At 36.8% G+C, this 24,407-nt stretch overlaps 1 protein-coding gene across 3 annotated transcripts in view; it reads left to right on the top strand.

The window, feature by feature from the left end:
- Positions 1-1,325: 1,325 nt before the first annotated feature.
- Positions 1,326-24,407, top strand: part of tead3a (TEA domain family member 3 a) — a 48,834-nt gene continuing 25,752 nt past the window's right edge. For all 3 annotated transcript variants that reach the window (XM_065286390.2, XM_065286391.2, XM_073812984.1), the window contains exons 1-2: positions 1,326-1,545; positions 19,591-19,844. In XM_065286390.2, the coding sequence (XP_065142462.1) occupies positions 19,706-19,844 (139 nt within the window). In that variant the 5' untranslated portion in view covers positions 1,326-1,545; positions 19,591-19,705. The remainder of the gene's footprint in view (positions 1,546-19,590; positions 19,845-24,407) is intronic.

Raw genomic sequence — 24,407 nt, 5'->3', positions numbered from 1 at the left:
ACGACGTGACGTCTCCGTTCCCTCCTTCAGGGAACGAGGGTTACATCCGTAACCGAGACGTTTCCATGTAAAAATGACTTACAGCTCCCCCATGTGGTTGAAAAGCGCAACAGTGCCTGGTATCAGACACTCTTCTGCAGGCAGGGGGAGGAGCGGGGCTGTGTGCTCTACCCTCCACCACCACTTTCAGAGTGTGCTTGTAGCAGCTAGGAGGCTGCTCAGGTTGAAGCAACAGTACAATTAGTCCAGTTAAAAGTTGTTCTATCACTGAAATAATTTTAGAGACATTATTTAAAGGTAAAAAAACTTCATAGTGTTGCTTTAACTTACAGGCTGTGAGTCCGAAGCGGGATGAATTATGATAATGTCGGTCTTGTCTACTTGATGTTCACCAATCCCAGGAAGTAAACTGTTGCCTACAATCCGTGTGTTTGTTGTTGTCCAAGAAAAGAGATTTACGTTGGAGACGATAACTCGTGCATTGTTTACTTTCCCTGCTGAAAAAAACAGCAAGACCAGCATATGTTGTGTTTTGGTGCTGGTTTGCTAGTGAACACCAGCTAAACCAGCATCAAACCAGCATGAGCACCAGCATTAGCACCAGCTTAACCAGCATCAAACCAGCATTAGCACCAGCATACCATGCTGGTCATGCTAGCATAAGTTGTGTTTTGGTGCTGGTATGCTGGTGACCACCAGCTTAACCAGCATAGACCAGCATAATTCCCATGTTGGTCCATGTTGGTTTGATGCTGTTTTTTTCAGCAGGGTTGGGGTTTGTACCTTTTGAATATTGTTAACATGTGCTAATACACACTTACACACCAAAGTGTAAAATCATGAATTGGATGATAGCTAGGTGCTCTTTAAGTAGATATGTACACCCTACTGAAAAATCCAGCATTAGCTGGTGAGCTGGTTTTAGCTGGTCTACCAGCTTGGTGGTTTTGCTGGTGTAGCAAGCTGGTCACTTTTTAAGATGGTCTAGCTGGACTTAGCTGGTCAGGCTGGAAATTAAAATTAAAACATTTTTTAAGAAAATATTTAAAAAATGTTTAACGTTTAACATCAATAACATAATGCTATAAAATAAACACAGTAGTTTGTTTATTGATGACTTCATAAATCCCCCTCACAGAATGGCTGTGTGAAAACTGCCTGAATAAAAAGCGCGCGGTTATTTTTTTTACATTTATTCCTTGTTTACGTCTGTTTTGCTTGTACATGATGCCCTGGGTTTTGAGACACGCAATCGCAACCAATGAGCGCATCTCATCTGATACCCACGCCTGAGATTTGCTCGTAAAGTTTGAGTGGGGGTGGAGAGTTGACCTCCTTCTCCTCATGACTCCTCCTCGAGCGCTCCGCTCGAGTTCTCCGTGTTTCATACCGAAGTCATACTTCACATTCCAACTTTACTGTCAAATCTGGAGAAATATTTCGTCAAAAACATCGGCGTTGTTTGAATTTGTAAATGGACTCATGAGATAGTCCCTTAAATCTCGTGTTGTTGCACACACAGCAGAGCAGAGGTTTGCTTTTAAGGTAAGTGCCAAACTCTTATTGCGCTCCTTTGTTTCACGCAGTCACCGCGCTCGCGCTGGAGTTTTTAGATCATTCTCATTTTTGGCATTTTTTCGGAGCAGCCTGAGTGATGACTGTATTACACACACTCACACACGTGGGTTTACAGATGTTAATGCATTGCTGATATACAAATGCACACGCGTCATTGTTTTATAGTATAGTATACATATATACAAAAGTTTGAATACTAATAAAGTGGAGCAAAATTATTCACAGAAGACAATTTTGGTTTTATGACTTTTAGTGAAGAATTTAACGCTTGTGTACTAAACTTATGAAACTAAACTAACCATAATCAGTTGTATGTGGTGCCTGGAGACTGGAGAGGTAGGTACTCTTCATTTATACCCCCATTTTTTTTAAAGTGGCCCAGCTAACGTTGAATGTCTTGTGTTAAAACAGTGGCATGTAAGTCTAGTCTTGCATATTAGGTTTAGTATTGTCACTTGTTGCTTGACTCCTCAGCATAAGGATCATTATGAAATTAATATTATTAATCAATATTAAGAAGTGGGTATACCCCATGCCATCTAATAAAGGAGTATAGCTACTCTGAATGCCCTGGACTACACCACTAACCACAATGTGTCACCCACATGGGTCATAAGTCATCTTGAAGTTTATGGCAAAGTTTATTAAGCTTTTTAAATGTTATTATGCTTTTAATTTTCTGTGTATATAGTAAATTAGTAAGTAATTGTGTTGTATGTATGGGCTCATTTTTAAATGCATACAACACATAGTATTTATGTTGTATACATACAGGTCTTATATACTGTACATGCTTTTTATTCTCTTTGTGTATTTCATATAGCCTGCCAGTCTTTTCTAATGTGATATGAAAACCATGCTGCTAAATTTTGTTTCTTGAGGTATAATGCGGTGCGCATACCAATTCTAAGTATGGTTCATTTACTGTTAAAGGGAGGGTAATAATCTCATTCATCTGAAATATTTGACGTCTTTTAGGATCCCTTGCGTCTCAGTTCATTCAGCACATGTGTCAGTTCCGCACGCCTCCTTAGTTTCGCTGTGCAGAGATTCGACAGGTTTTTCAGGCTGTGTAAGGTTGCAGTGAGCAATCAGATGAGAATTTCTTGCGACAAATGTTATATACTACAGGCGTGATGCCAAAAAATCCAGAAGTTTCCTTGTTGAAGTATTACTGCTTGGTTAACATTCACTACTAGATTATAAGAAGTCATACAAGACTATAAGAAGTCAGCTTAAACCCAGTGAAGTCATAATCCCTGTATGTTTAGTTAAACAGTGCAAAATCAAAAATGTTTTGGATATGCATACACCAGCAAGCAAAAGTCATAATTTCACCATCTAGGTTAACTATAGACCAGATATCTAGCCAAAATAAACTAGAATTTGGTTACGTGTCTTTTCGCTGAAATAATTTGTGAGATGTATGATCATCATGTAAGCAAAGTCAACAGTAACTACAAATTGTTTGGTTTCATTTATTTCTTTATTTTATTTCATTTATTTTTTGCTTATAGTTAGACATCTTTAAATTTTAACTAGCTTGGTTTTAATCACTCTGATTTTATGCGCAAGTATCGCATAAGAAATGAGTGATGGAAATGCCAAATTTCTTATAAATATCCCTTAATTCCGTAAAAAAGTTTTTATGACCGCTTGAGGTGGTTTTTGACTTGCGCAAAAAAAGCGGGAGTAACTGCGAATAACGGGAGATGGAAATGTGCCGAATAAATTCTGGCGTAGCGAACAAAACGTAAACTCACGTGACTGATCTTCTAGCTGTATCAGCTGACGTTGTCTTTACCATTTGTGGGGTTCAACGTCTTCTTAATGCTCTTGCTGCTAGTGCCTGATTAAAAATGTTGCGTTCCTTTTTCTTTGCACAGCATTCATATAAACTGCACTGCTAGTAAATTTGTAACATACCAAATCATAACTAAATGCAGTCTTCACTCAACTTTTTAAGCCTGTCTTGTTCTGTTTACTTGTTATTCGCTCTAACAACTTTATGGAAACGCACCTAATTCATATTTGTCAATTCGTATTTTGAAAAGATTCGCTTCACGTTTATATGGAAACCCCAAAGTTTTAGGCCTGGGCTTTGTTTGGACGGCTATTAGATGACTTTAAACGCAAGATTGCTTGCTGGAAAGTGTTTAAACATGTTTTCTGATTTATTAACATTAAATTTGTCTTGCTCTCGATGAATGTAACCTAATGTGAGGTGGACATTTTCTCGACACTGGCTGTGAGGCTTCAAGAGAGTCTTGCAAAACATGACAAGTGTGTTTGCTGACCTCATGGCTTTAAATAGCATCTCAGCGTGTGATTCACCCTTCAGACCGGTACACACTGTAAACGGACGATAACTTACTGAATTACAAATGCTGTTGTTTGGTAGAAAACTTAAGCACTGGTTTGCTTGTCAGTTTTCTACATGCTAGCATTTTAGATATTTAGGTCATTAGTTTAGATGCATTTGGGTTACTCTGGCATAAGTCTGGATCAGATGTGATGTCTGTTAATCAAAATCTTCAAATTGTATAATTTCCTGTTGATCGTATACTGTTACTAGTTTTGTCTGGGACTTAGGCCCTGTTTACACGAGAACGCTCGAGGGTAAAAATATTTTATCAAATGTGCATTTCGTTTACACGCCGACGACGTTTTTGGGGCATAAAACGCAGAAAAGTAAAACCACCCTTCAGAGTGGAAATCTTAAAAACGCTCTATAAATATGACATTTTCTGTCTATGAGTACATTTACACCTGGTTTTAAGGGGCTGTTTACACTTGGTATTAACCTCTTCAACCCTGAGGACCCTGTCCCGGGTCCAGAATTTCGTATTTTGACATAATATAAAATATTCTTTTAATCTTTGATGCTCCGTCATGGACCCCAGTAACACATATGAGATACTGTTTGAAAGCTTAGAGTCTCTACTTTCTGCAGATATGCATCACTTTGACACATCTTTTACTGTAAGAAAGTTATTTACACTTAATTTACACTATCACCCCCCCAATATTTTATTATATCATTTAATATTTACATATTTCATATTTTTCAAAAATGACAAACATGGGCAAGTCTTATATCAAATGAAAGCTCTCACTCTCAGGAATAAGGCTACAGCGTTATTTTTGTTCTAATATCAACACATATCCAACAATCGCTGAATGAATAATAAGGTAAAAAATGGTCTTTTGTAAACATATGGGAAACTTGAGTGTGGACTGCCTCAGATAGCACAGATAGCTACAAATGATACACCATCTTTTATTTTAGGTCCTACTCTAAACAATGAGTCCATTCACAGCATTTTCTTTGGTTGTGTGCATATATAATCCCTTGCTATTTATTATATGTGCAAAACAAAAAATTAATATTTATATGAAAAATGTATTTTCACACCCTTTAGTAAAATGAGAATATCTTTTGAATGCGACATGCTAAAGAGTTCATTCTTTTTTTGGGTGTTTACTGTCTGCTGCTGCTAACAACCAGAACTGTCTGCAGTCTGCTAGAGCACCCAGAACCAGAGTTATACACTATCAAAGACAGTGTTTACAACATAAAAAATAAAATTTGGTGTTTCATCATATGAAAAACAACATAAATAGCAATATTTGTCACAAACAGCAGCTTTTTATGTAACTTCAAAGGGTTTTCTTTAAAATGATATAAAGAAATTGCATTTATTCCACTGTATGTGGTTATGGTAGCACTTCAAATGTTTTTTGGCAGAAATTGTACACCATAAGCGTATTATTCCTCCCATCAGTTGGAGTAAAATAACTTTTGCATAGATTATGATAGAGAAAAAATTCATTTTTCCTCTGTAAGCTGACAATTGCTGGAATCAAACAAAACTGTCTGCAGGGACCTGAGATACCCAGGGCCAGAGTTATATACTTTCAAATAAAAACTTTAGAAAAAAACATCAAAAAGCGCCTATTTATTTTTGTGTTTATTAGAGGACTGATGTCACATACAACCATGTTGAGCACTTTTAACAGTGTTTTATGTAATTTCAAAGGGTTACCTGTAAAATGATACCAAACTTTTGTATGTAAACCTCTGCATGTGGGTATGGGATGCTTTTGAAATTGGGTAGGCCAAATCCAGGCGAAAATCCCCAAAATAGCTTCAGGGTGTAAGAAGTTAAGATGTGTTTTCATCGATCGGATCACAAGTGGACGAGAGAGACACATTGCGTTTACACCTGGTATTTAAATCCGTCTCTTTTGTCCACTTTCGACCGCATCTGTCCTGAATACTGTGAGGGGGTGGTCTGTGAGACGGGGGGCGAGTCTCTCTGCTGTCATTCAAACGCGAGCGGGAGTAATTATGAGTTTATATGGACGCAAACTTATATTATGTCGGAGCCCGCTGCTTGTTTAGCAAGTATACATGCTGCACAGTGTTTTGTACGTTTATTTGTTGGAGCTTTCTCTGAATTTTCAGCGCAATTGATGAAATAGGATCGCGCAACTTTCACGTTTTCAAAACGAAACTACGGAGAACACCCGCAGTAGTTTTATCAATGAAAGGCTAAAAATAGCGCTGTTCACCGTATGTTCACGGCAGAAGTCAAAAAAGACGTAAAATTAGTGTTTAATACCTCAGATTAGATAAATGGGCGGAGAGAAGGCGGTCGCATGTGGCTGTTCGAACACATTCAACCACATTGCGTTCCGCAACTCCAAAGCGATCCGATCGAAAGTGGTTTCGACTACCTCTGAATGTGGTTGAAAGTGGTCGAAAGTGGACGCGTTCAAAACGTTTTGAACACCGTTTACACCTGGCATTAACGTCGTCCACTTGTGATCCGATCGACGAAAACGCATGTTAATGCCAAGTGTAAACAGCCTCATAAGATGCGTTTTGCACTAGAAGTCAGGACCGATGTTAAAAAATTGTGCTCGGCACATCACACATTAGATCAGTAGGCGGAGAGTAGCTTTTTTTGTGGCTGCTCAAACATGCGTTTTCGACTACACCTGAATGTGGCTGAAATTGGACCCTGTTTACACCTGTATTTAGCATCGTCTACAGGGCCTAAAGGTCTGTTAAGGGGTGTCTGTAGGCAGACATAAAAGTAATGTAAATGTAAAATGGTGTTTGATGTGTTTAGTGTTTTAACTTTTTAAAATGTATTTCTCAAATAAAAACTGTGAAAGTGAAATGGTGTAGATATACTTGATACGTGACAGGTCACGATACCACACCCGTGTAAGCTGGGACGTATGGAGAGGAAATTGGGTTATTGACAGGGAGATTCTGGGTTTCAAAATAATAAAACCAAAGATCAGTATATTTGGTAGACTTCTGGCAGGCTTGTCCGATTCACCAAATTTCCTACTTTATCCACACAGTTTAACTGGATCTTATGTATTTTCATCTGCCAAACACTGTCAAGTTGTTGTTTTTTTCTTTATTTTCATCACTTTCCAGTTCTTTTTTTATAAATCCAAAAAACTGTTTAACAGAAAACTATTAATTGCAATCAAAACTATTCCTATCTCCTGCCCAGTTAAAGTTGATATCATGGCGAACAATCCTTTCCTTCACTTGAAACATGTACTATTATTTCCCAAACTATGCCTTAATGCAAGAAAAAAAGCAGTGCATTTTAAAGATGCTGTTTGCCTGAAAGGGGTTTGGGTTTTCTTAAGAAACTCGATGTCTAAGAAAACTGCAGTGGCAGGTTGATCAGGTTTAGCATGGGTTGGGTCCATAGAGGAAGAGAGGCGGTTCATTTCTCCCTCCTTTTAGCATGTCTTTGTCTCTTTTGTGTGTCCAGTGAAGGGTTTTTCACATATGTAAAGTTGTATTTATTGTGCGAAACACCTGCACATGGTTGCTAACTGTCTGGACTTGTCAGTGTCCTGCTCACCTTACTTTGAACCTTCAGGGGATTTGTAACTTAATTAAATGCCTTTGATTGTTGATTTACCACATTAGTTTGTTTAATTTAAGTTGTAGAAAAAAAATGATCACACCAACCCAGTTCAAGTTTCAGGTTTCTACCTTTGCATGGGACTTGATTATGGGAGTAAATGTAGAAATTAAGTTAGATTTTATGCATTTCTAAATAAGATGATATAAGGTTAAACCTTTATTAATGATTAGTGTTTTGTTCGTTAAGTTAAAAGAGGTTACATGTGTGCTGAAGAGCAGAGAATTTGCTTAAGTTAACAGTGTTTCCCACAGGATTTTGAGCAGACTGTGGTGGTGATGACGTCACCCGCTAATTAGCATATATGTGATGTCATCATGTCGTGTTTGCGTTTGATCTAGTGTTGGCACCTGAAATATGTTTCACTTCTACTCTTTGATCTGTATCTGTATTTGATCTGTATTATATATTAAATTATATTTTAAGCCGAATTAAGCTGTTTTAAATAGTGAAATAAAAATGTAAATGGGAATCATGAAAATTCTATTTGTGGGGGCGAGCGTTGATTCTGTGGTGGGCCACCACAAATAAATCAATGCATGGGAAACACTGGTTAAGTTGCTGGTTTAATTAGAAGGCATTTTTAATGGAAATGTTGGAGATTTGACTGTCTTTTACTTCAATCTGTTTAATATAATGGTGTATTGGTTTTGGTTAGTTTTGTGTAACCAGTGTCTATTACTGAATCAAATTTAAATCATGTGGAAAAAGAAGTTAAAACAACTTTTTTTATGAATATTCAACTTAATATTTTTATTTTTAGTGTTAGAATTATATCAATGTAATATTTTACTTAATATAGTTTGTTGGTTGGGCTTGATATCAGAAGTTGTTGTGTTGATGCATAATGTTACCTTATTTTATTTGTTAAAGGATTACTCCACTTTCATAAAAAAATTAAGTAAATTAACCCCCATGCCATCCTAGTTGTTTATATTTTTCTTTCTTCTGTTGACGAGACATTTTTCATTTTTTTTCTCCATATAATGGACTTAATCAGTTTACAGTTTCAATGCAGTTTTTAAGGGCTCTAAACTATCCCAACCGAGGCATAAGGGTCTTATTTACAGTGAAACAATCTTCTCGTCTTGCGCTAGCTGTGTGACGCGCAACAAATGTAAAACGCATACTTGCAGACGTTTCCAAACATAAAAAGACACAAATACATTAGTTAGTATTAGGGGTGGGCGATAAACCGGTAGACAAAATTAACCGGTAGAAATTTGTCAACCGGTAGAGATTTTGGACTATCGTTTCTATCGAGGTTACGTGCCCACGTCACGCTCCTGTGCGTGTGGTCGCGAAAACGTAACGTTTGTACACGTATTTAAGCACTGCAGTTTTAAAACAAGTTATTTTAAGCCATTGAAACACAGACAACAGATCTGTATGCGTGCGTTCTTTCTGTGTGTCAGGAGCGGACAAGTCGCGCAACCGCTGCTCTTTCTGTCTGTGAGGAGCGCGCAAGTCGCGCGACCTCTGCTTATTAAGCTCGTGAGCATTTTTCCCGCTTTATTGGCCTTAAATACACATATGCGTCAAAATTCCCGTCTTTGCAAGCATCATCATAAACACGACCAGTAAGGTCTTAAGAGAAAGTAAACAGCTAAAAGAGAAAGCGCATGTGTAACAGTGTATTGGATCCGGACTTTGGTCTTAAAGGGGAAGTTACCTAATTTTGCTCCTGTCTGTCACTCGTGTTAATCAAACAGCATTGAGAAAAAAATCTCTCACTGCTCCTGATTAAATCACTTTTCTACCTTAAATAAAAATATATATAGGCCTATACATACATGCATAATTATTTATTATCATTCTTATTGACTGTGTATCTTCAGAGAGCTTGAGTTTTGTTTGTTTTTATCTTCTTTCTATGCTTGTATATGTTTTTTGTGAGAATTATGAACATTTCTATGGTATTAAAGATTTAAACCTTATTAAAACATAAAAAACTCTACCGTGATACATATCGTTATCATGATATAAAATTAATCCTATCGTGATAGAAGATTTTGGTCATATCGCCCACCCCTAGTTAGTATCTTTATACATACAACAACGTCGAAACGGTAGTTTCGCATCACAAGGCTAGTGCAATATGAGAAGTTGTGGTTTAACAGTACTTTTTTATGACAATAATTTTACTAGATAACAGTCCTTCCAGAAAAACGTGGAGGTTTTTTTGTGATTGTTGCAGGCAAAAATCCTTGATCTTGCGGGACGTTTTCTTAATAAATGCAGTTGAATATGCAGGATATTTATAAGATTTTACGCAATGAAATTGCAGGAACTTGCAAAAACTGCGGGAACTTGCAAAAACTGTTTTCAGCTTTTGCAGCTTTACAATGATGTTCACATCACATAATCACGTCACTTCATAACGTTCCCATGGCAACAGGGGACATGGCTGCGCTTGTGTGAGGCATTTTCAACTTTCTGCTAAGATAAATGTGATTTTTGCTACAAAAATGCCGGGCTTATGAAATCATTCAAGTCCCCGCATATTTTGCGCATGGAAATCTGCATGCTGCCAAAATGTGGCATATTTGAAAAAATGCGTCCCCCGCATAAATATGCAGACTTTGGCTGATTATGTGTTAAATCATAATCACGTTTTTCTGGAGGGACTGAGATAAGTAAATAATCTGAATTTTTTATGAAAGTGGAATATTTCCAAACATTAAAAGTGAAAGAAGTCCAAACAATATATTTTTAATAAATGTAAAGAGATTCTCCATTTAAAGCGTTTTTGAAAAATTTAACATACAAACAACAACACTATCACAAAGACCCACATCACACAGATACACAAAAACAACAAAAAACACTTATTATGTGTCCCAGGCAAGAAGATGTTGATGTTATTTTGTAAAGAAACACCATGCGCCTGCGCACATACTCATTCTTCTACAGAGCAACGAATACAATCAACACAAGTTGAAAACACAGAGCAGTTTTGTTTAAACAGACAGTGAGGTAGGTTTATTACTGGAAGATAAAGTGGCAAAATTTTGTAAACTTTCTTGAGCAGCACAAACACAGTCCTGTAGGCCGCCACAGAGGGCTGCATGATTAATCACAACTAATCGTATATAAACTAAATTTTATATATATTTATTACACGGCTCTCTGGAATGCTTGATTCTGATTGGTCAGTTGAGACATTTGCAGGTTCGTTCTTTTCAAATAATAACCGCTCCAAAATAATAACGCATAGCCGGACTACTTGCACGAGTAAAATCGCTCCGCGCCAATAAAGATCAATAAAGATTACTGTCTGTTTGGCGCCATCTTGTGACAAACACTCGACAACCACGACAAGACACAGACAGCTTACTGAGACTGAACTTGACAAAATAGAGCATGACAGCTACGAAGCCAACACACAAAAAAATACAGAATGGCCATTAAAACTTCTCAAAGACTGGCTAAAGAGAAAAAAATGGAGACAGACAAGTATGAAGCAGAGGATCTTAATAAGGTATTACGATCATTTTATGCATCTGTGCAAAGTTTCGCGGAAGGATAAAAATGTTAATTTAAAACAAATATGCCAATAAAATGTTTCAAATTCATGTTCATGTCCAGTTTTTTTTTCTTATGTGGCAAGTAGCCGTGTAATAAGCGGGATAATGTAGAGGCAGCCGGTAGTTATTGGGAAATAAGCCCCTTCAGTGTGATACAAGACCCTCCGCTTCGCGTCGGGTCCTGATCACACTGTCGGGGCTTATTTCCCAATAACTACCGGCTGCCTCTACATTATCCCTTACATATATATATATATATATATATATATATATATATATATATATATATATATATATATATATATATATATATATATATATATATATATATATATATATATATATATGTATGTATGTATGTATGTATGTATGTATGTATGTATGTATATATATATATATATATATGTGTGTGTGTGTGTGTGTTAGATTAAGATACAGAATTAGATTTATTGTTTTTGCAATGTTAGTTGTTAGTCGTCATATATAATTGTTTCTCAGTCTCTTTAATAGAATACATCCAGAAAATACAGGAAATGTGTATATAGTATTAAAAACTGTATAAAAATGTAATCTGATGTGTCAAGTTTTTAGGGTAAACTCCATTTCCACTGAGCAATAGCAGGAAAACGGCAGGATCTCTTAAACCTAAATAAAATTAATTTCTAATTTTAAAGAAATAGTTTTTTTTTACTTCATTCTGCTCAAATACGCTGAAGATGTGTTTAGTGCCAAGAGAGCCTAAAGAAGACATTTAGTCCTGAAAATAAAAAAAATGTACAAGTTTCCTGTATTTTCTGTTTGTATCTTTAATGAAATAGATTGAAAAATAAATATGGATGGACATTAAAACTTCTAAAACAAGTCTGGTGGTGGTGGCGGCCTAAGACTTCTGCACAGTACTGTATATATAATATAAATTATATATAACTATAAAAAAGTATATACAACTTCTTGAATATATACATGCATGTGTGTGTATTTATATATACATAATTATTATAGACAGTAGACACATATATAATTAAACAAAAACTTTTATTCTGTAAACGATTAATTATGATTAATTATTATGCAGCAGTTTTTTTGTTATACTCACGCATGCCTATAGACTGAATTAAGTGCATGACATCACCTTTAATTTACATTTTTGTAATTTACACTGACACAAGGTGTCATTTTAAAAACGTGCACTTTGAAAAGACAACAATCATGTCATCAAAAGTTTGGATTTTCAGTTGTAAATAATACACATTTTATGGATCAAAATATCATTTAGATTCAGATTGTCTTTCATTAAATCAGATTGTCCAGCATTGCTTGTTCATGCCTTAAAATGCCTTCCTTATCTGTAATCCGATCTCAAGTAGCAGCTGCTATAGTCTCCTTGTTGCCCTGTTGTTTTGTGTGTGTGTGTGTGTGCGTGCGTGCGTGCGTGGGTGCGTGGGTGTGTGTGTGTGTGTGTGTGTGTTGTGGAGTGTGTAAGGGGAGAGTAGTTAAGAGAGCAGCACCGCAGCTGTTTTCCAAGTCTCAAATGAGAACAATCTCCTGTCTGCACTCCTAAAGCCCTAGCAGATAAACAGAGACTGAATTTGTCAATCACTTAAATTTAATTGTTATTTTTCCACCTAGTAGTTATTGGTAAGATCCAATAATAGCTCAGAACATAACTTTTGTTCAAAACACAACAAAAACCAAATTTTACCCCAATACAGAAGAATATTAAAAGAATCTTTGAAATTTGTAATGATATACAATTTGTATTAGTGTACACGCCACACTCCGAAGTGTGTGTAATAGCAATACGGTTAAAGATGCTCCTTTAATGAACGTTTGTTATCCATCAAGGGTGTGGGATGCTTTTGGTTTGTCACTTGATTCTGTAACCCGATGTCTCTTCAGTGGCCGTGCGCTGCCGACAGGTGACCTTTTCATGACGGGTGTTCACAGATATGGTGACATGTTTAGACTCAAGGTCAATATTTACTCATCGGCGTAAACCGAAAATTTAGCCACACTCCATATAAAATTTTCTTCATTGATTCTTTGGTGTTTGTAGAGTCTTGAATTATTTCAGAGTTGCGTGACCGGTAAATTAGTCAGGTCTGTTCATAGATTACATTCACTTATACAAAACCAGTACGCTTAAAACAGCAGGATTGTTCTTGGGGAGAGCGCTGTGTGTTTCCTGAGCCTTAGCGCACACCTAAATTGGTCAGGCAACCCATACTCCCACCTCCTACTATTTCCCTGTTCCTCAGACCTTTTTTGGATTTGGACTAGGGTGCTTGTGAGAGGGAAGGAGAAGGGAGAACGGGAGGGGAAGGACAGAGTGGAGGTGCGGGTGATACAACAGAGAGAGAGAGACTGAGAGTGTGTTAGCGACACTGTAACTGTCTTAATAAGGACATGTCTGGAATTTCAGGCCCTTCGCTTTCTAAAGGTCCATACCAGTGGTCCTCCATGATAACCACTTTGGCTCCACTAATGTTGTTTCTGAAGTCTGGTTTTGTTGTTTGTGGCTTTTTCTGCATGTTTGCCATATTGTGGTTGAAAGTCACTAGGTGATGGTCTTGACATTCCTTGGTTTTTAAACTTCTCACCAGTAGCAATGTTAGACTCTAGTAAATGTGTGGGTCTTAAAGGGACAGTTCATCCAAAATAAAAAAAATTGTCTATGGGAAGCAAAAAATGTTTAAAAACAAAATGTCGGAAGCAAAATATGTGTGTGGGCCCAATTTTTCTTGTATTCTGGTGCCTTTTATTAAAACAATTGCTTTAATAGCCTAAAAGCTTTGTTTATCTTGTTGTATCATGGCTCGTAGGATTGCCGAAAGTAGCAGAAACTTTTTAGTTTTTAAGTTTAAAGAACACCTATTTTGTTGCTAAAAAACAATGTTATTTTGTGTATTTGGTATAATACGACATGTTTGCATACCATATTTTTCGTTCTATAAGCCGTGTTTTTTTTTCAAAACTTGGCTGGTGATGCGTCTTACAGTCAGGTGTGCCTTGTAAGTCAGTATGAATAATTTTTACATTTATGAGACAAGAGACAACATTACCATCTACAGCCACGAGAGTCCTCCATATGCTTCTTCTGTAATTCAATGGGTTCTGTAATGTGGAATGACGAGTATCCGAACTTCACACTAGTTGGCTTGTTCGGTTAATTTAGACTATTCAACCTTCCAGGTAAATTCTGTATGCTATGGTTTATCGTTTAAATAATTGATAATTTTACTTTAACATACAGACATCTATTCAGCCTGCTGTTCTGTCCGCTGTTGTTTAGTTGAATAACTTGCCTTTCCAGAGAAAATGTCTGTTCTTCGGCTTGGATTTTGTGAAATAATTTTCTAAATAAACGCGACGTATAGTCCACTGTGACTTATATGTCATTTCACGTCTGAATGACGCATTTTTGAATGATGCGGCTTATAGTCCGTTATGGTTTATAGTCCGGAAACTACGGTATTTTATGGTTAAAAAACAAATTACTTTCCACATACCGTACATTTTTGTAGCTCCAGATATCCCTGTCTTCCTAAAACGCACTGATTATGTACAAAGCTCATTGATCTGAAAAGCTGATTGGCCAGCTAATCTGTACGTTTGATTGGCCTGAATACCTCAGATGTCAGCAGGAAATGTGACGCTCCTTACCATGTTTAAAAGATTCGCTCACAATGCAATGCTAACAGGAGTTAACTAACACACTGTGAGTCCAAGCGGGAGGAATTATGATAATGTCGGTCTTGTCTACGTCACCAGTCCCAGGAAGTAAACTGTTGCCTACAATTTGTGTGTTTGTTGTTGTCCAAGAAAAGAGATTTACATTGAAGACGATAACTCGCGTCATCGTTTACTTTGGGATTTGTACCTTTTGCATAAAGTTAAGATGTACTAATACACACTTATGCTATTTACACACCAAACGCGTAGCATAGTGTTGCTCGCTGTACATTACTCGTGGGATTTAACTTTGTGTCTTGCGAATTTCTCGCTTGAGTTAAATATTTTCAATATGCATGAAGGCGCGTTTGAGGCAAATAGTAGGGATGCAACGAAATGAAAATTCTTGGCCGAAACCAATAAAGAGGAAACAAAGGACGAAAAACCGAAACTGAAACACCGAAATAAATTATTATTCCAATTATTAGTACAAATGCATTTATGGCTATCACTGTGTACTAACTTTACAGATCACAAAACTCACGGTTCAGATCACTTTACAGTTTTTGAGGCACGGATCAGATTATTTTTCAGATCAGCAAAAAGGGGGTGGGGAAAATCTAATAACAAATAAAGAAATTACAAACATTTATAAAAAAGAACAAAGCTGCACATTAATAAGGGCTAACATTAGCATTAGGTACAGAAATCGAATTAAATGAGTCATAACACTGTCTTTATTGTATAAATTAAATATATTATTATTTTTAGAGCTATTTGTCTCTTTGTTAGACTTAAGTAGGTTAATTGAGGTTACTGTCTCTTTAAATAAGCAGAGACTTTAATTTTGACTGTAATCTATACATACACTTAAGACATAAACAAATGTTTTTATTAGAAAAAGAATACTTTGGAGATAATTTTGTTTATATGTGCCCTGTTAATAACAGAAAGATTTTACGTTCGCTTGTTTGTGTCTCACTCGTGTGTGCACTATTGAGGGCACTTAAACGCACGCGCACACAGAGAACGAAGGCGAATCCCAAACAGCGCAGCATAAAAACGTTACGTTGTTTTTCATTGCTTTATTCGGCACATGTATGTTAATGGACTACACAGTATGAGACACATTTGCGCGACTCTCTCTAAAGTTTATACATCAAGAGTTCTGATCTTTGAAGGGCGTACTCACTGTGATGATCACGTCTGGACCGGACACAACCGCATGTGCCTCTGTGCGTACTTTAGCGCCTTTTTGCGGTTAAATACATCCACGCCACATACTGTACATGTTGCTTCAGACAAGCATGTGCAGGTCGCGGTTTCTGTTTGCGTCATCACAACATTTTGGCCGTATTGTCTCGGTGATAAAAGTCTTTCGGCCGAAAGCCGAAAATGCTCTTTTGGGCATTTTCGGCTGAAAATTTTCGGTGGCCGAATATTCGGTGCATCCCTAGCAAATAGCGTATGTCGAATCGGCCAACGCAAGGACGCATCTGATCGCATCTTTTCATTGACTTTGTATGTAATCTACTCACGCAAACTGTTGACCTCGCATTTGGTGTGTATGCCCCATTACACACCAAAAGTGGAGTGGATTCGAGGAAGCAGCAGCGTAGAAAACAAAGTTGTGGCTAAAACGCGGAACAGAGTTTAATTTATTTGAGCATTCCTCTAGTGGGTAATTTGGAGAAAAAGTGGGTGTGTCCATTATGACTGGTCTTAAAAAGTTGGTAGGCCTTGTTCCACATATAATGGTTCTGAGGCCCATGGTTTTCTCAGGATTTTCCTTTTGTCACTTTTGACTATGAAAGTAAACCTTCTGTGTTCCACAAAAGCAAAAAGTCATATGTGACCCTGCACCACAAAACCAGTCATATGTCGCACTGGTATTTTTGTAGCAATAGTCAACTATACATTATATTGTTTAAAATTATAGATTTGTCAAAAATCATTAGGATATTAAGTGAAGATCATGTTCCATCACTCTTAAAACAACACATTTTGTGACACATCTCTGTGCAACAACACATTTTGTATTTGTATAACTTCGATTTTAAAAGAATTTACCCTTATTTTTGTGGAGTCACATATGGGTTTAAACCAACGTGGGAATGAGGAAATAATTTTGTGTTAAGTATCCCTTTTGTAAATCAATGTCGTGAAATGGTAGACATTTTTATAATTACTATAATTTAAATTATGATGATTTTTATTTGGCACTACAAATAAAATTTACCAAATCTACTTATCTGCGTAAGGATTTTTGTCTGAGAATTGCTTTATGATTGAATGCAAATGGTTTGTGCAAAGTGCTAACCACACATGAAATCCATCGCCACAAAAATGCTTTGGGGTGAGTTGTTATTAGTTTCTCAGTACATGCTGTTTCATAAACTTGCAGATTCATTTTGCATACGGACTGAATGACTTGGGAAACGGTGGTGTTTTCTTGAGTTGGATCCCAGTCTGTTTAAAAGAAGTCAATATAATCTGCGGTGAGGGGCAACTTTTATGGATAACTTAATTTATCATTATAATAAAATTTGATTAAATGCACTAATGTTTAATTTGTTCGGTTGTAAAATGTAAAAGCTATTGTGAATCTAGTGTATTTGTCTCATCATTGGCAATTATGACAGGGTGGTATGAATGAACAATAATTACAACACGTTATGTTTGTGTGTGACAATATAAAATTAAGCAAGATCATGACACTGATTTTAATGCATTTTAAGTAGTCCATTAAGTCTGACATTAACAGCCTCACCTTCTGTTCTGACTCATGAGTTTAAAAGGAGAAAGACATGCTGTTATAGTCCATATAACTCAATGTACAAGCCAGAACTTAAGCTCTGTTTTTTGCACAGGTCTACTAAAGGGTTAATGGTGCCACATGGTGATCAATAGTAAAAATGACAAATTTTTCCTCTTTGCAACCACAAAGAATCAAAAATGCATGATTATATGGTGTCATGGCTCTGCAATCAAAAAGTGTGGTTATAATGGAAGAGAATGGGACAAAAATGGCCACAAACAATAAATGTAAAAAAAAAAAAAAATCTGATGCTGCACAAAAACTAAAAATGCTACTCTTTACTAATCTTTGGCATGCACAAGACTGTGAAAAAGGTAAAAGAAAATCCAGTCCACAATCACTTTTTATATTGAAATATAATTTTCTTTTTGTGTTTTTTACATAAACCAATGGCGAGTCATCTTCATCTTTTTTGTGCCTCTAAAGGGCCATTCACGCTTTAATGATAACTGTAACGTTAACTATAAAGATAACTTATTTTAGCGTCCACACCACCGGACAATAATTTTGTTAATTTGTTAATGGTTTATCTAAATAAAAAAGCTTTAAAGTCATTTTACATACATTACATGTGTATATTTGTCTTGTTTTAAGTACAAATGTCTAAAAATTCTTAAATCAAGATGCATTTCTTCATGAGCAAAATTAACTATGAAAATACGTCTAGTAAATTTGTGTAATTTTTTTCTTAAACACATAAATCATGAAAAATTTAAGGAAAATGTTCTTGCCACATTGGCAGATTTTTTCACGTTTTAAGCACAAATTCAATAAAATTTGATATTTTTTGTTTAAAAACTAGACTTATGCTGCGTTCCAGGCAACCTGTAACTCGTAACTCACGACTTCAAAACCACGACTCACAACTCTGAACTGGGAGTACATCGATCTAGTACGAGTTCACGGGTGGGAAGTCACGGGTTTGACTGCCGTTCCAGTGCACTTTCACCGGTAGAAGGTTGTAAAAACACGGGTTACTGGCTGCCTGGAACGCATAGGGTCGTGAGTCGTGGTTTTGAAGTCGTAACTCACGAGTTTAAAAACCTGCCTGGAACGCAGCATTATTTTCTTAGGTAATTTTGCTTATCAAGAAAATGCATCTTAATTTATGATTTTTTTTTATTTGTACTAAAAACAAGACAAAAATACTAAGTAAGCAAGTGATTTTTTTGCACTGCAGAGCACTTGATGTTTTGAATATGTTTGTTTTTTTTTAAGTTATTTTTTGGCCATTTTTGCCTTTAATTACCAGTTAGTTGAGGAGGGGACAGAAAGGAGGGGGATCGGCAAATGACCACGAGCCTGGATTCGAACTCGGGTCGACGAAAGTGCGAAAGCACCACATGTGGGAGCGCTGCCCACTACATCATCGGCTCTGACTTAAATATGTATGTAACGTATCACAAAATAGTGAGACTTTTCAATTATGCTTCTGAGCCCTACTAGTTATTTTTATTGAAAGGACGTAAGCTTATGTTATGGTGAACGTTGGTCGGCCTTTGCTCAGTCTGCCTTGTTGACACCAGGAAAATCTGTCGCTGTCTTCAGTAGGATGATCTTGATTTTTAATACGATCGCTATTAATACCCTCCAGCTCACAAAGGCTGTAAAGCACGGCCTTGAAAACCTGATATCACATAACCTGAACTTCACTTGACATCAGGAGTCTGAAAAATCTGCCGCCTTGCTCGGCAGCTCAGTGCGTGCTGTCTTTCCATCGCTTTGACATCTATTTTGTCTTTATTTTATACTTTCCACGTCACATAATACGATACACTGTGCTTGGGTAAATGGTAATATGATCCTCGATACAGATTATTTATGTGCAGGTTTGGAAAAAAGGTCCAGGTCCAGAAGTGAAGTTTAAGGTCACATCATCTGCATCAAGCGAAAGTTAACTTCTCTTTTTTATTTTTTGTTAACTTAAGAGATCGATATGCAAAGATTTAAAAACTTGTACCTGTTCATGTGCTTGTTCCTTGACGACAAGTTTTAACTTTCCCAATTTTTGTCTTTGTCCATCTCTCTGCAGTAGTCTCGGGTGTGTGGGCTCACGTAGGGGCCCAGGTGGAGCCGCCACCATTGCAGCCAACGAGTGGAGCGCCAGCGAGAGCCCGGAGGAGGGGCACGAGGATGGAGTGGATGGGATGGACAAGGCCGGAATGGACGGGGATGCGGAGGGTGTTTGGAGCCCTGACATCGAACAGAGCTTCCAGGAGGCTCTGGCCATTTATCCACCATGCGGCCGCAGAAAAATCATCCTATCAGATGAAGGGAAGATGTATGGTGAGTCAGGAAGGCCTGGAATGCTTCCAGAAAGACCCTGGTTAGATTTATCTAAAGCTCAGATATCTCAAAACATAAATTTCCTTATTAAGTACTTTTTCATTTTCAAATAAAATCCTTGGAAAAAGGATGCAGGAGGAAATACAAAAAAATAGTGTGGTTTATGTTTGAGACAAGAAAAAAAGAATTTGGTAATACGGTGAGCAACATAAACTTTCCTGTTTTATTCCTAAACTTCACTACATTTTGTTTGATTTCTTTGAAAACAAGACTTTTATTATGTACAAGTTTAAAGTAATAATATCTTGCTTTAAGGATGTTTAGATTTTTTCTGGTAAACAAAGTCATTGTTTAGTAGAGCAGCTCTATTATTGAATCAACATGGATAACTCAAAACAACGTGACGACAAACACATCCAAATCATAGCATGGGAGTTTTACCACAGTGAGTCAAACGGTGAACTTGTGACACTCCACACCTCCAGATTTTCCTGTTCCCACGTGGGATCCACTGACAGGAATGCTGCCTGTGTCTCCCATTTGAGTCAGCATTCTCAATATGGTCACTATTGCTAGTTCTTTATCAAGAGCTTTGACTTTTTTACGTATTAGAGTCATCATTACTGAATGCATGATTCAGAGTTAACAGTAAACAGAGATACATTCATGCTTGACTCATTTTAGTCTCCATAGACTATTGGATAAACTTGTTGAAAGAGGTCATCAAAACATTCCCAAGTTATTTTGTAAATGTAATGAGAAATCTAGATATATATATATATATATATATATATATATATATATATATATATATATATATATATATACACTAGTCAACAATTGAAGTGGATCAAAAACTTTTCTAAAAGTTGTTTTAAAATCAATACTCAATACCTGTTCTTGCCTTAGGACAACTTTGATAAACGTTTTTGATCCACTTCAAATGTTGACTAGTATATATATATATCACTCTCAGCTGATTTTAATGTTTTATGATATAAATGGTATACAAAAACATATGCCAGGAAATAATTTTTTCAAGTCAAACCATCAACATTATAAGTAGCTGCAGATGAACTTTTTATACTTCATGTAGATCATAAATCATTGAGATCAGTTTAGGATTGTAAACATTACTGTGCATTTTGTCCTTGTTTATTTGTATATCTTTAGGATATACTCACACTTTTTGAACCGAACCCCAAAGTCTGGTATTTTTGACTAGCGTGATTACTAGGGCCTTGACGGTTGTCATAACCACCACACCACCGTGGTGGTGCAGCACCATCATGGTGGTCAAGTGTGACCGGCGGTGGTGTGCACGTCACAAACTATGAAAAATATAAAGTACAATCTAGACCAGCGAGATGTATTCAAGTTTGTGTGAACGCAAATGGCCAAAAGGCTCAGAGTTAATGCGCTATTCGCAAGGGGTGACAACTGATTTCAATGATGACCTGCTGGCTTTTGGGTGGAGCTCCGGGGCTCGGCCTGAGCACCCACCGAAATGGCCAAGCACATATGCTCAATTTTTTCACATTTCATGTCTAAAACCACGTAGAAAAACGTGACCGTGCCGCTTTTCTTCTTCTTTTCAAAGTGCTTGGGTGCTGCCGTTGCTAAGTAACCTACTTTTTTTTTAGTAACTCTTTTTTGAATATTTATTTGCTTGACGTTGTGACGTTGTGACGTTTTCCACCTGTGGTAAAAGAAATTGGCGCCTATGAACATAAACATGTGTAAGGAAAGGTATATCTGATCGTCACTTACATTGTATATTTGTATATATGTGTATATATATATATATATGTGTATATATATATATATATATGTATATATATATGCTTTATATATAAGCCTATATGCATCAATTCCCATATGCACCCACACATAAAAAGACTGTCACCGTCACAGCCTTAGTGATTACTTTGTACTGTATCTGGGTGTGGTACGCTTAGAGGAAAACATCATAGTTTTTCAATATTTTACTATGTTCTTACCTCGACTTAGTTGAATTAATACATACCTATCTTTTTTCAATGCTTGTAATTTTGTACATTGCGTTGTGAATGTGTTAGCATTTAGCCTAGCCCCATTCATTCCTTAGGATCCAAACAGGGATGAATTTAAAAGCCACCAAACACTTCCATGTTTTCCCTAATTAAAGACTGCTACATGAGTAGTTACACGAGTAAGTATTGTGGCACAAAATAAAACCTGATATTTTTTTAAGCGCATAAAAAATGAGAACTATATTGTATGGCGGAAGAGCACTTAGTTTGCAGCACTTCGACCTCTGGCACAGTAACATCATCACTCCTGACTACTCCCCCTCTCGCTCAAACCGCGGTCACAGTGCTGCAAACTAAGTGCTCCTACGCCATGACAATCCTAACGCGTATACTTACTCGTGTAACTACTCATGTAACAATCTTTAAATAGGGAAAACATGGAAGTGTTTGGTGGCTTCTAAATTCATCTCTGTTTGGATCCTAAGGAATGAATGGGGCTAGGCTAAATGCTAACACATTCATGATGCGCTGTGCAAAGATTACGTGCACGCATTGAAAAAGATGGGTATGTATTAATTTGTCTAAGTTGAGAAAAGAACATAGAAAATATTGAAAAACGGGGGTGTTTTCCTTTAACTGTGCCCTGGTCTTCTTGCAGAGGTTGTGCTTTTAGAGGTTGTCTCTGGTACGGTTAAGTTTCGTTCGGGGGCAGTAGTGTGAATCACGAATCCCAAAGCTTGACGTGAATTATGCGACTGTTTATCCTCCCTCAACTCAGCTGTCACAGTAAACCCTTCTGATTCATACAGCCAGATTGTGTGCAGCTCGTGTCACTGCGCCCCAAATGACCCCAAAAATAGTTCCAGGCTAAAGTCTTATAATCTAATGATGATTAACAAAGTTTAATTTCAATTATTAATTTCAGTGTAATTTCAATCTTTGACATGACATTACTCAGTCAATATTAAAGATATGAAGGATATATATATAAATTACAAACAAATGACTTTTCACAGGTAGGGTCCAGGAGTGTGACACCTCATCCCTCTGAACTTTTTTTGGTACGCTTATGATATTTCCAAACATGGATAGTAATTGGTGAGGATCAGGTCAGCATCTGTCTTAATTAACAAACGCTGCTTTATGACTTACCCATAATCCTTTTGTTAAACTATTACGACACTAAGCATCAGGCTTTAATACAGGATTGTTAGCGTGGATGAGCTCATTTGGCTTTGGGGTGTTTTGACCTTTGACCCTCTCTTCAGAAAAGGCTTATGGAGACCGGCCCACATTCTTTCTTTTTCCTCGGCTTGAAGGGGACACACATTCCACAGCTCTATGGCCTTGTCCCGCACCCTACCACTCAACCCACGCCTGTCACATGAGCTCTAATCCCCCACTCAACAGATGAGGAAGGTTTGTTTCAACAGCCAGCCGTTTTGTCCTTTTGTGGTAGCATGGGCTGTCAGGGTCCCTACAGTGTCTTACCAACCTTAAGTGCTGTGGGTTTGCTCTCTGAACCCTCATATAACTCTATATGACAAGATCACCCCTTTAGGGCCATTCACATTATGGACTATAATGATAACTATAACTATAAATACAAATATTTTATAAAATTGTTTATAAAAATGTTAAAGAGAATAGCGGAGTTCGGCTTTTTACAGTCAGATCTTGAAGGAAAGATCTAGGCATTGAAGACGTAAACCAACGGTGCATCATCTTTATCCTTTTTGTGCCTCTAAAGGGCCGTTCATGCTTTAATGATAACTGTATCGTTAACTATAAAGATAACTTATTTTAGCATCCATACCACCGGATAATAATTCGCTCATGCTCCACAGTACTTACGCAAATTATTTACCTTTAACTTATTCCCCACCGGCTTTGTTCCCTGCCAGGATTTTTTGTGTTTTTCACAAAATGCCTTCCAGGAAAATTTTCTTCGAAAAATATATAAACATACAAATATATCAAATGAAAGAACAGACCCTCTGCTTTCAAATAAACAGTAAACAAACAAACAAAATATAAAAAAAGTTTCATCCTATTTATATTTTTTTCTCTGCTTATAAACTTTTAAATATAAAAAAAATAGCAAAAAGCTTAAATAATTGCATTTTTGTGAAGGAATTTTGTTAGAGATCAGATTAAGAATGATTATCAAAACATACACGGAGTGTAAAATGAAAAAAAATTTGCTTCAGTTTTTCATCTAGTGGAGAGTCGCAGTATTACAGATAACCATAAAAACTCATCAGGAACACGTTTTTCATCCAAATGTTTTTTCTTAAAGGTGCTCTAAGCGAATTCACGCATTTTAGACCATAAAACATTTTTTGTTTCATACAGTAAACATCCTCTCACTATCTGCCTGCTGCCTGTCCGCTGATCAAACTGTAAAAAAAAACGAGATCTCTATAGACAGCCCAGGCTCCAGAAACTGCAATAAAAACAAAGTGGCCAAACCTACGACCAGAAACCATAACAAAGTGTTCCTGCCAATAAACTACAAGAAGGATTTGGGCTTGGGCGCGTTCATGAAAGC

The sequence above is a fragment of the Paramisgurnus dabryanus genome, chromosome 21 (assembly GCF_030506205.2).
Source record: "Paramisgurnus dabryanus chromosome 21, PD_genome_1.1, whole genome shotgun sequence".
Classification (NCBI taxonomy): Eukaryota; Metazoa; Chordata; class Actinopteri; order Cypriniformes; family Cobitidae; genus Paramisgurnus; species Paramisgurnus dabryanus.
Note: the sequence above shows the minus strand (reverse complement) of the source record. Positions and strands in the feature narration are given on the sequence as shown.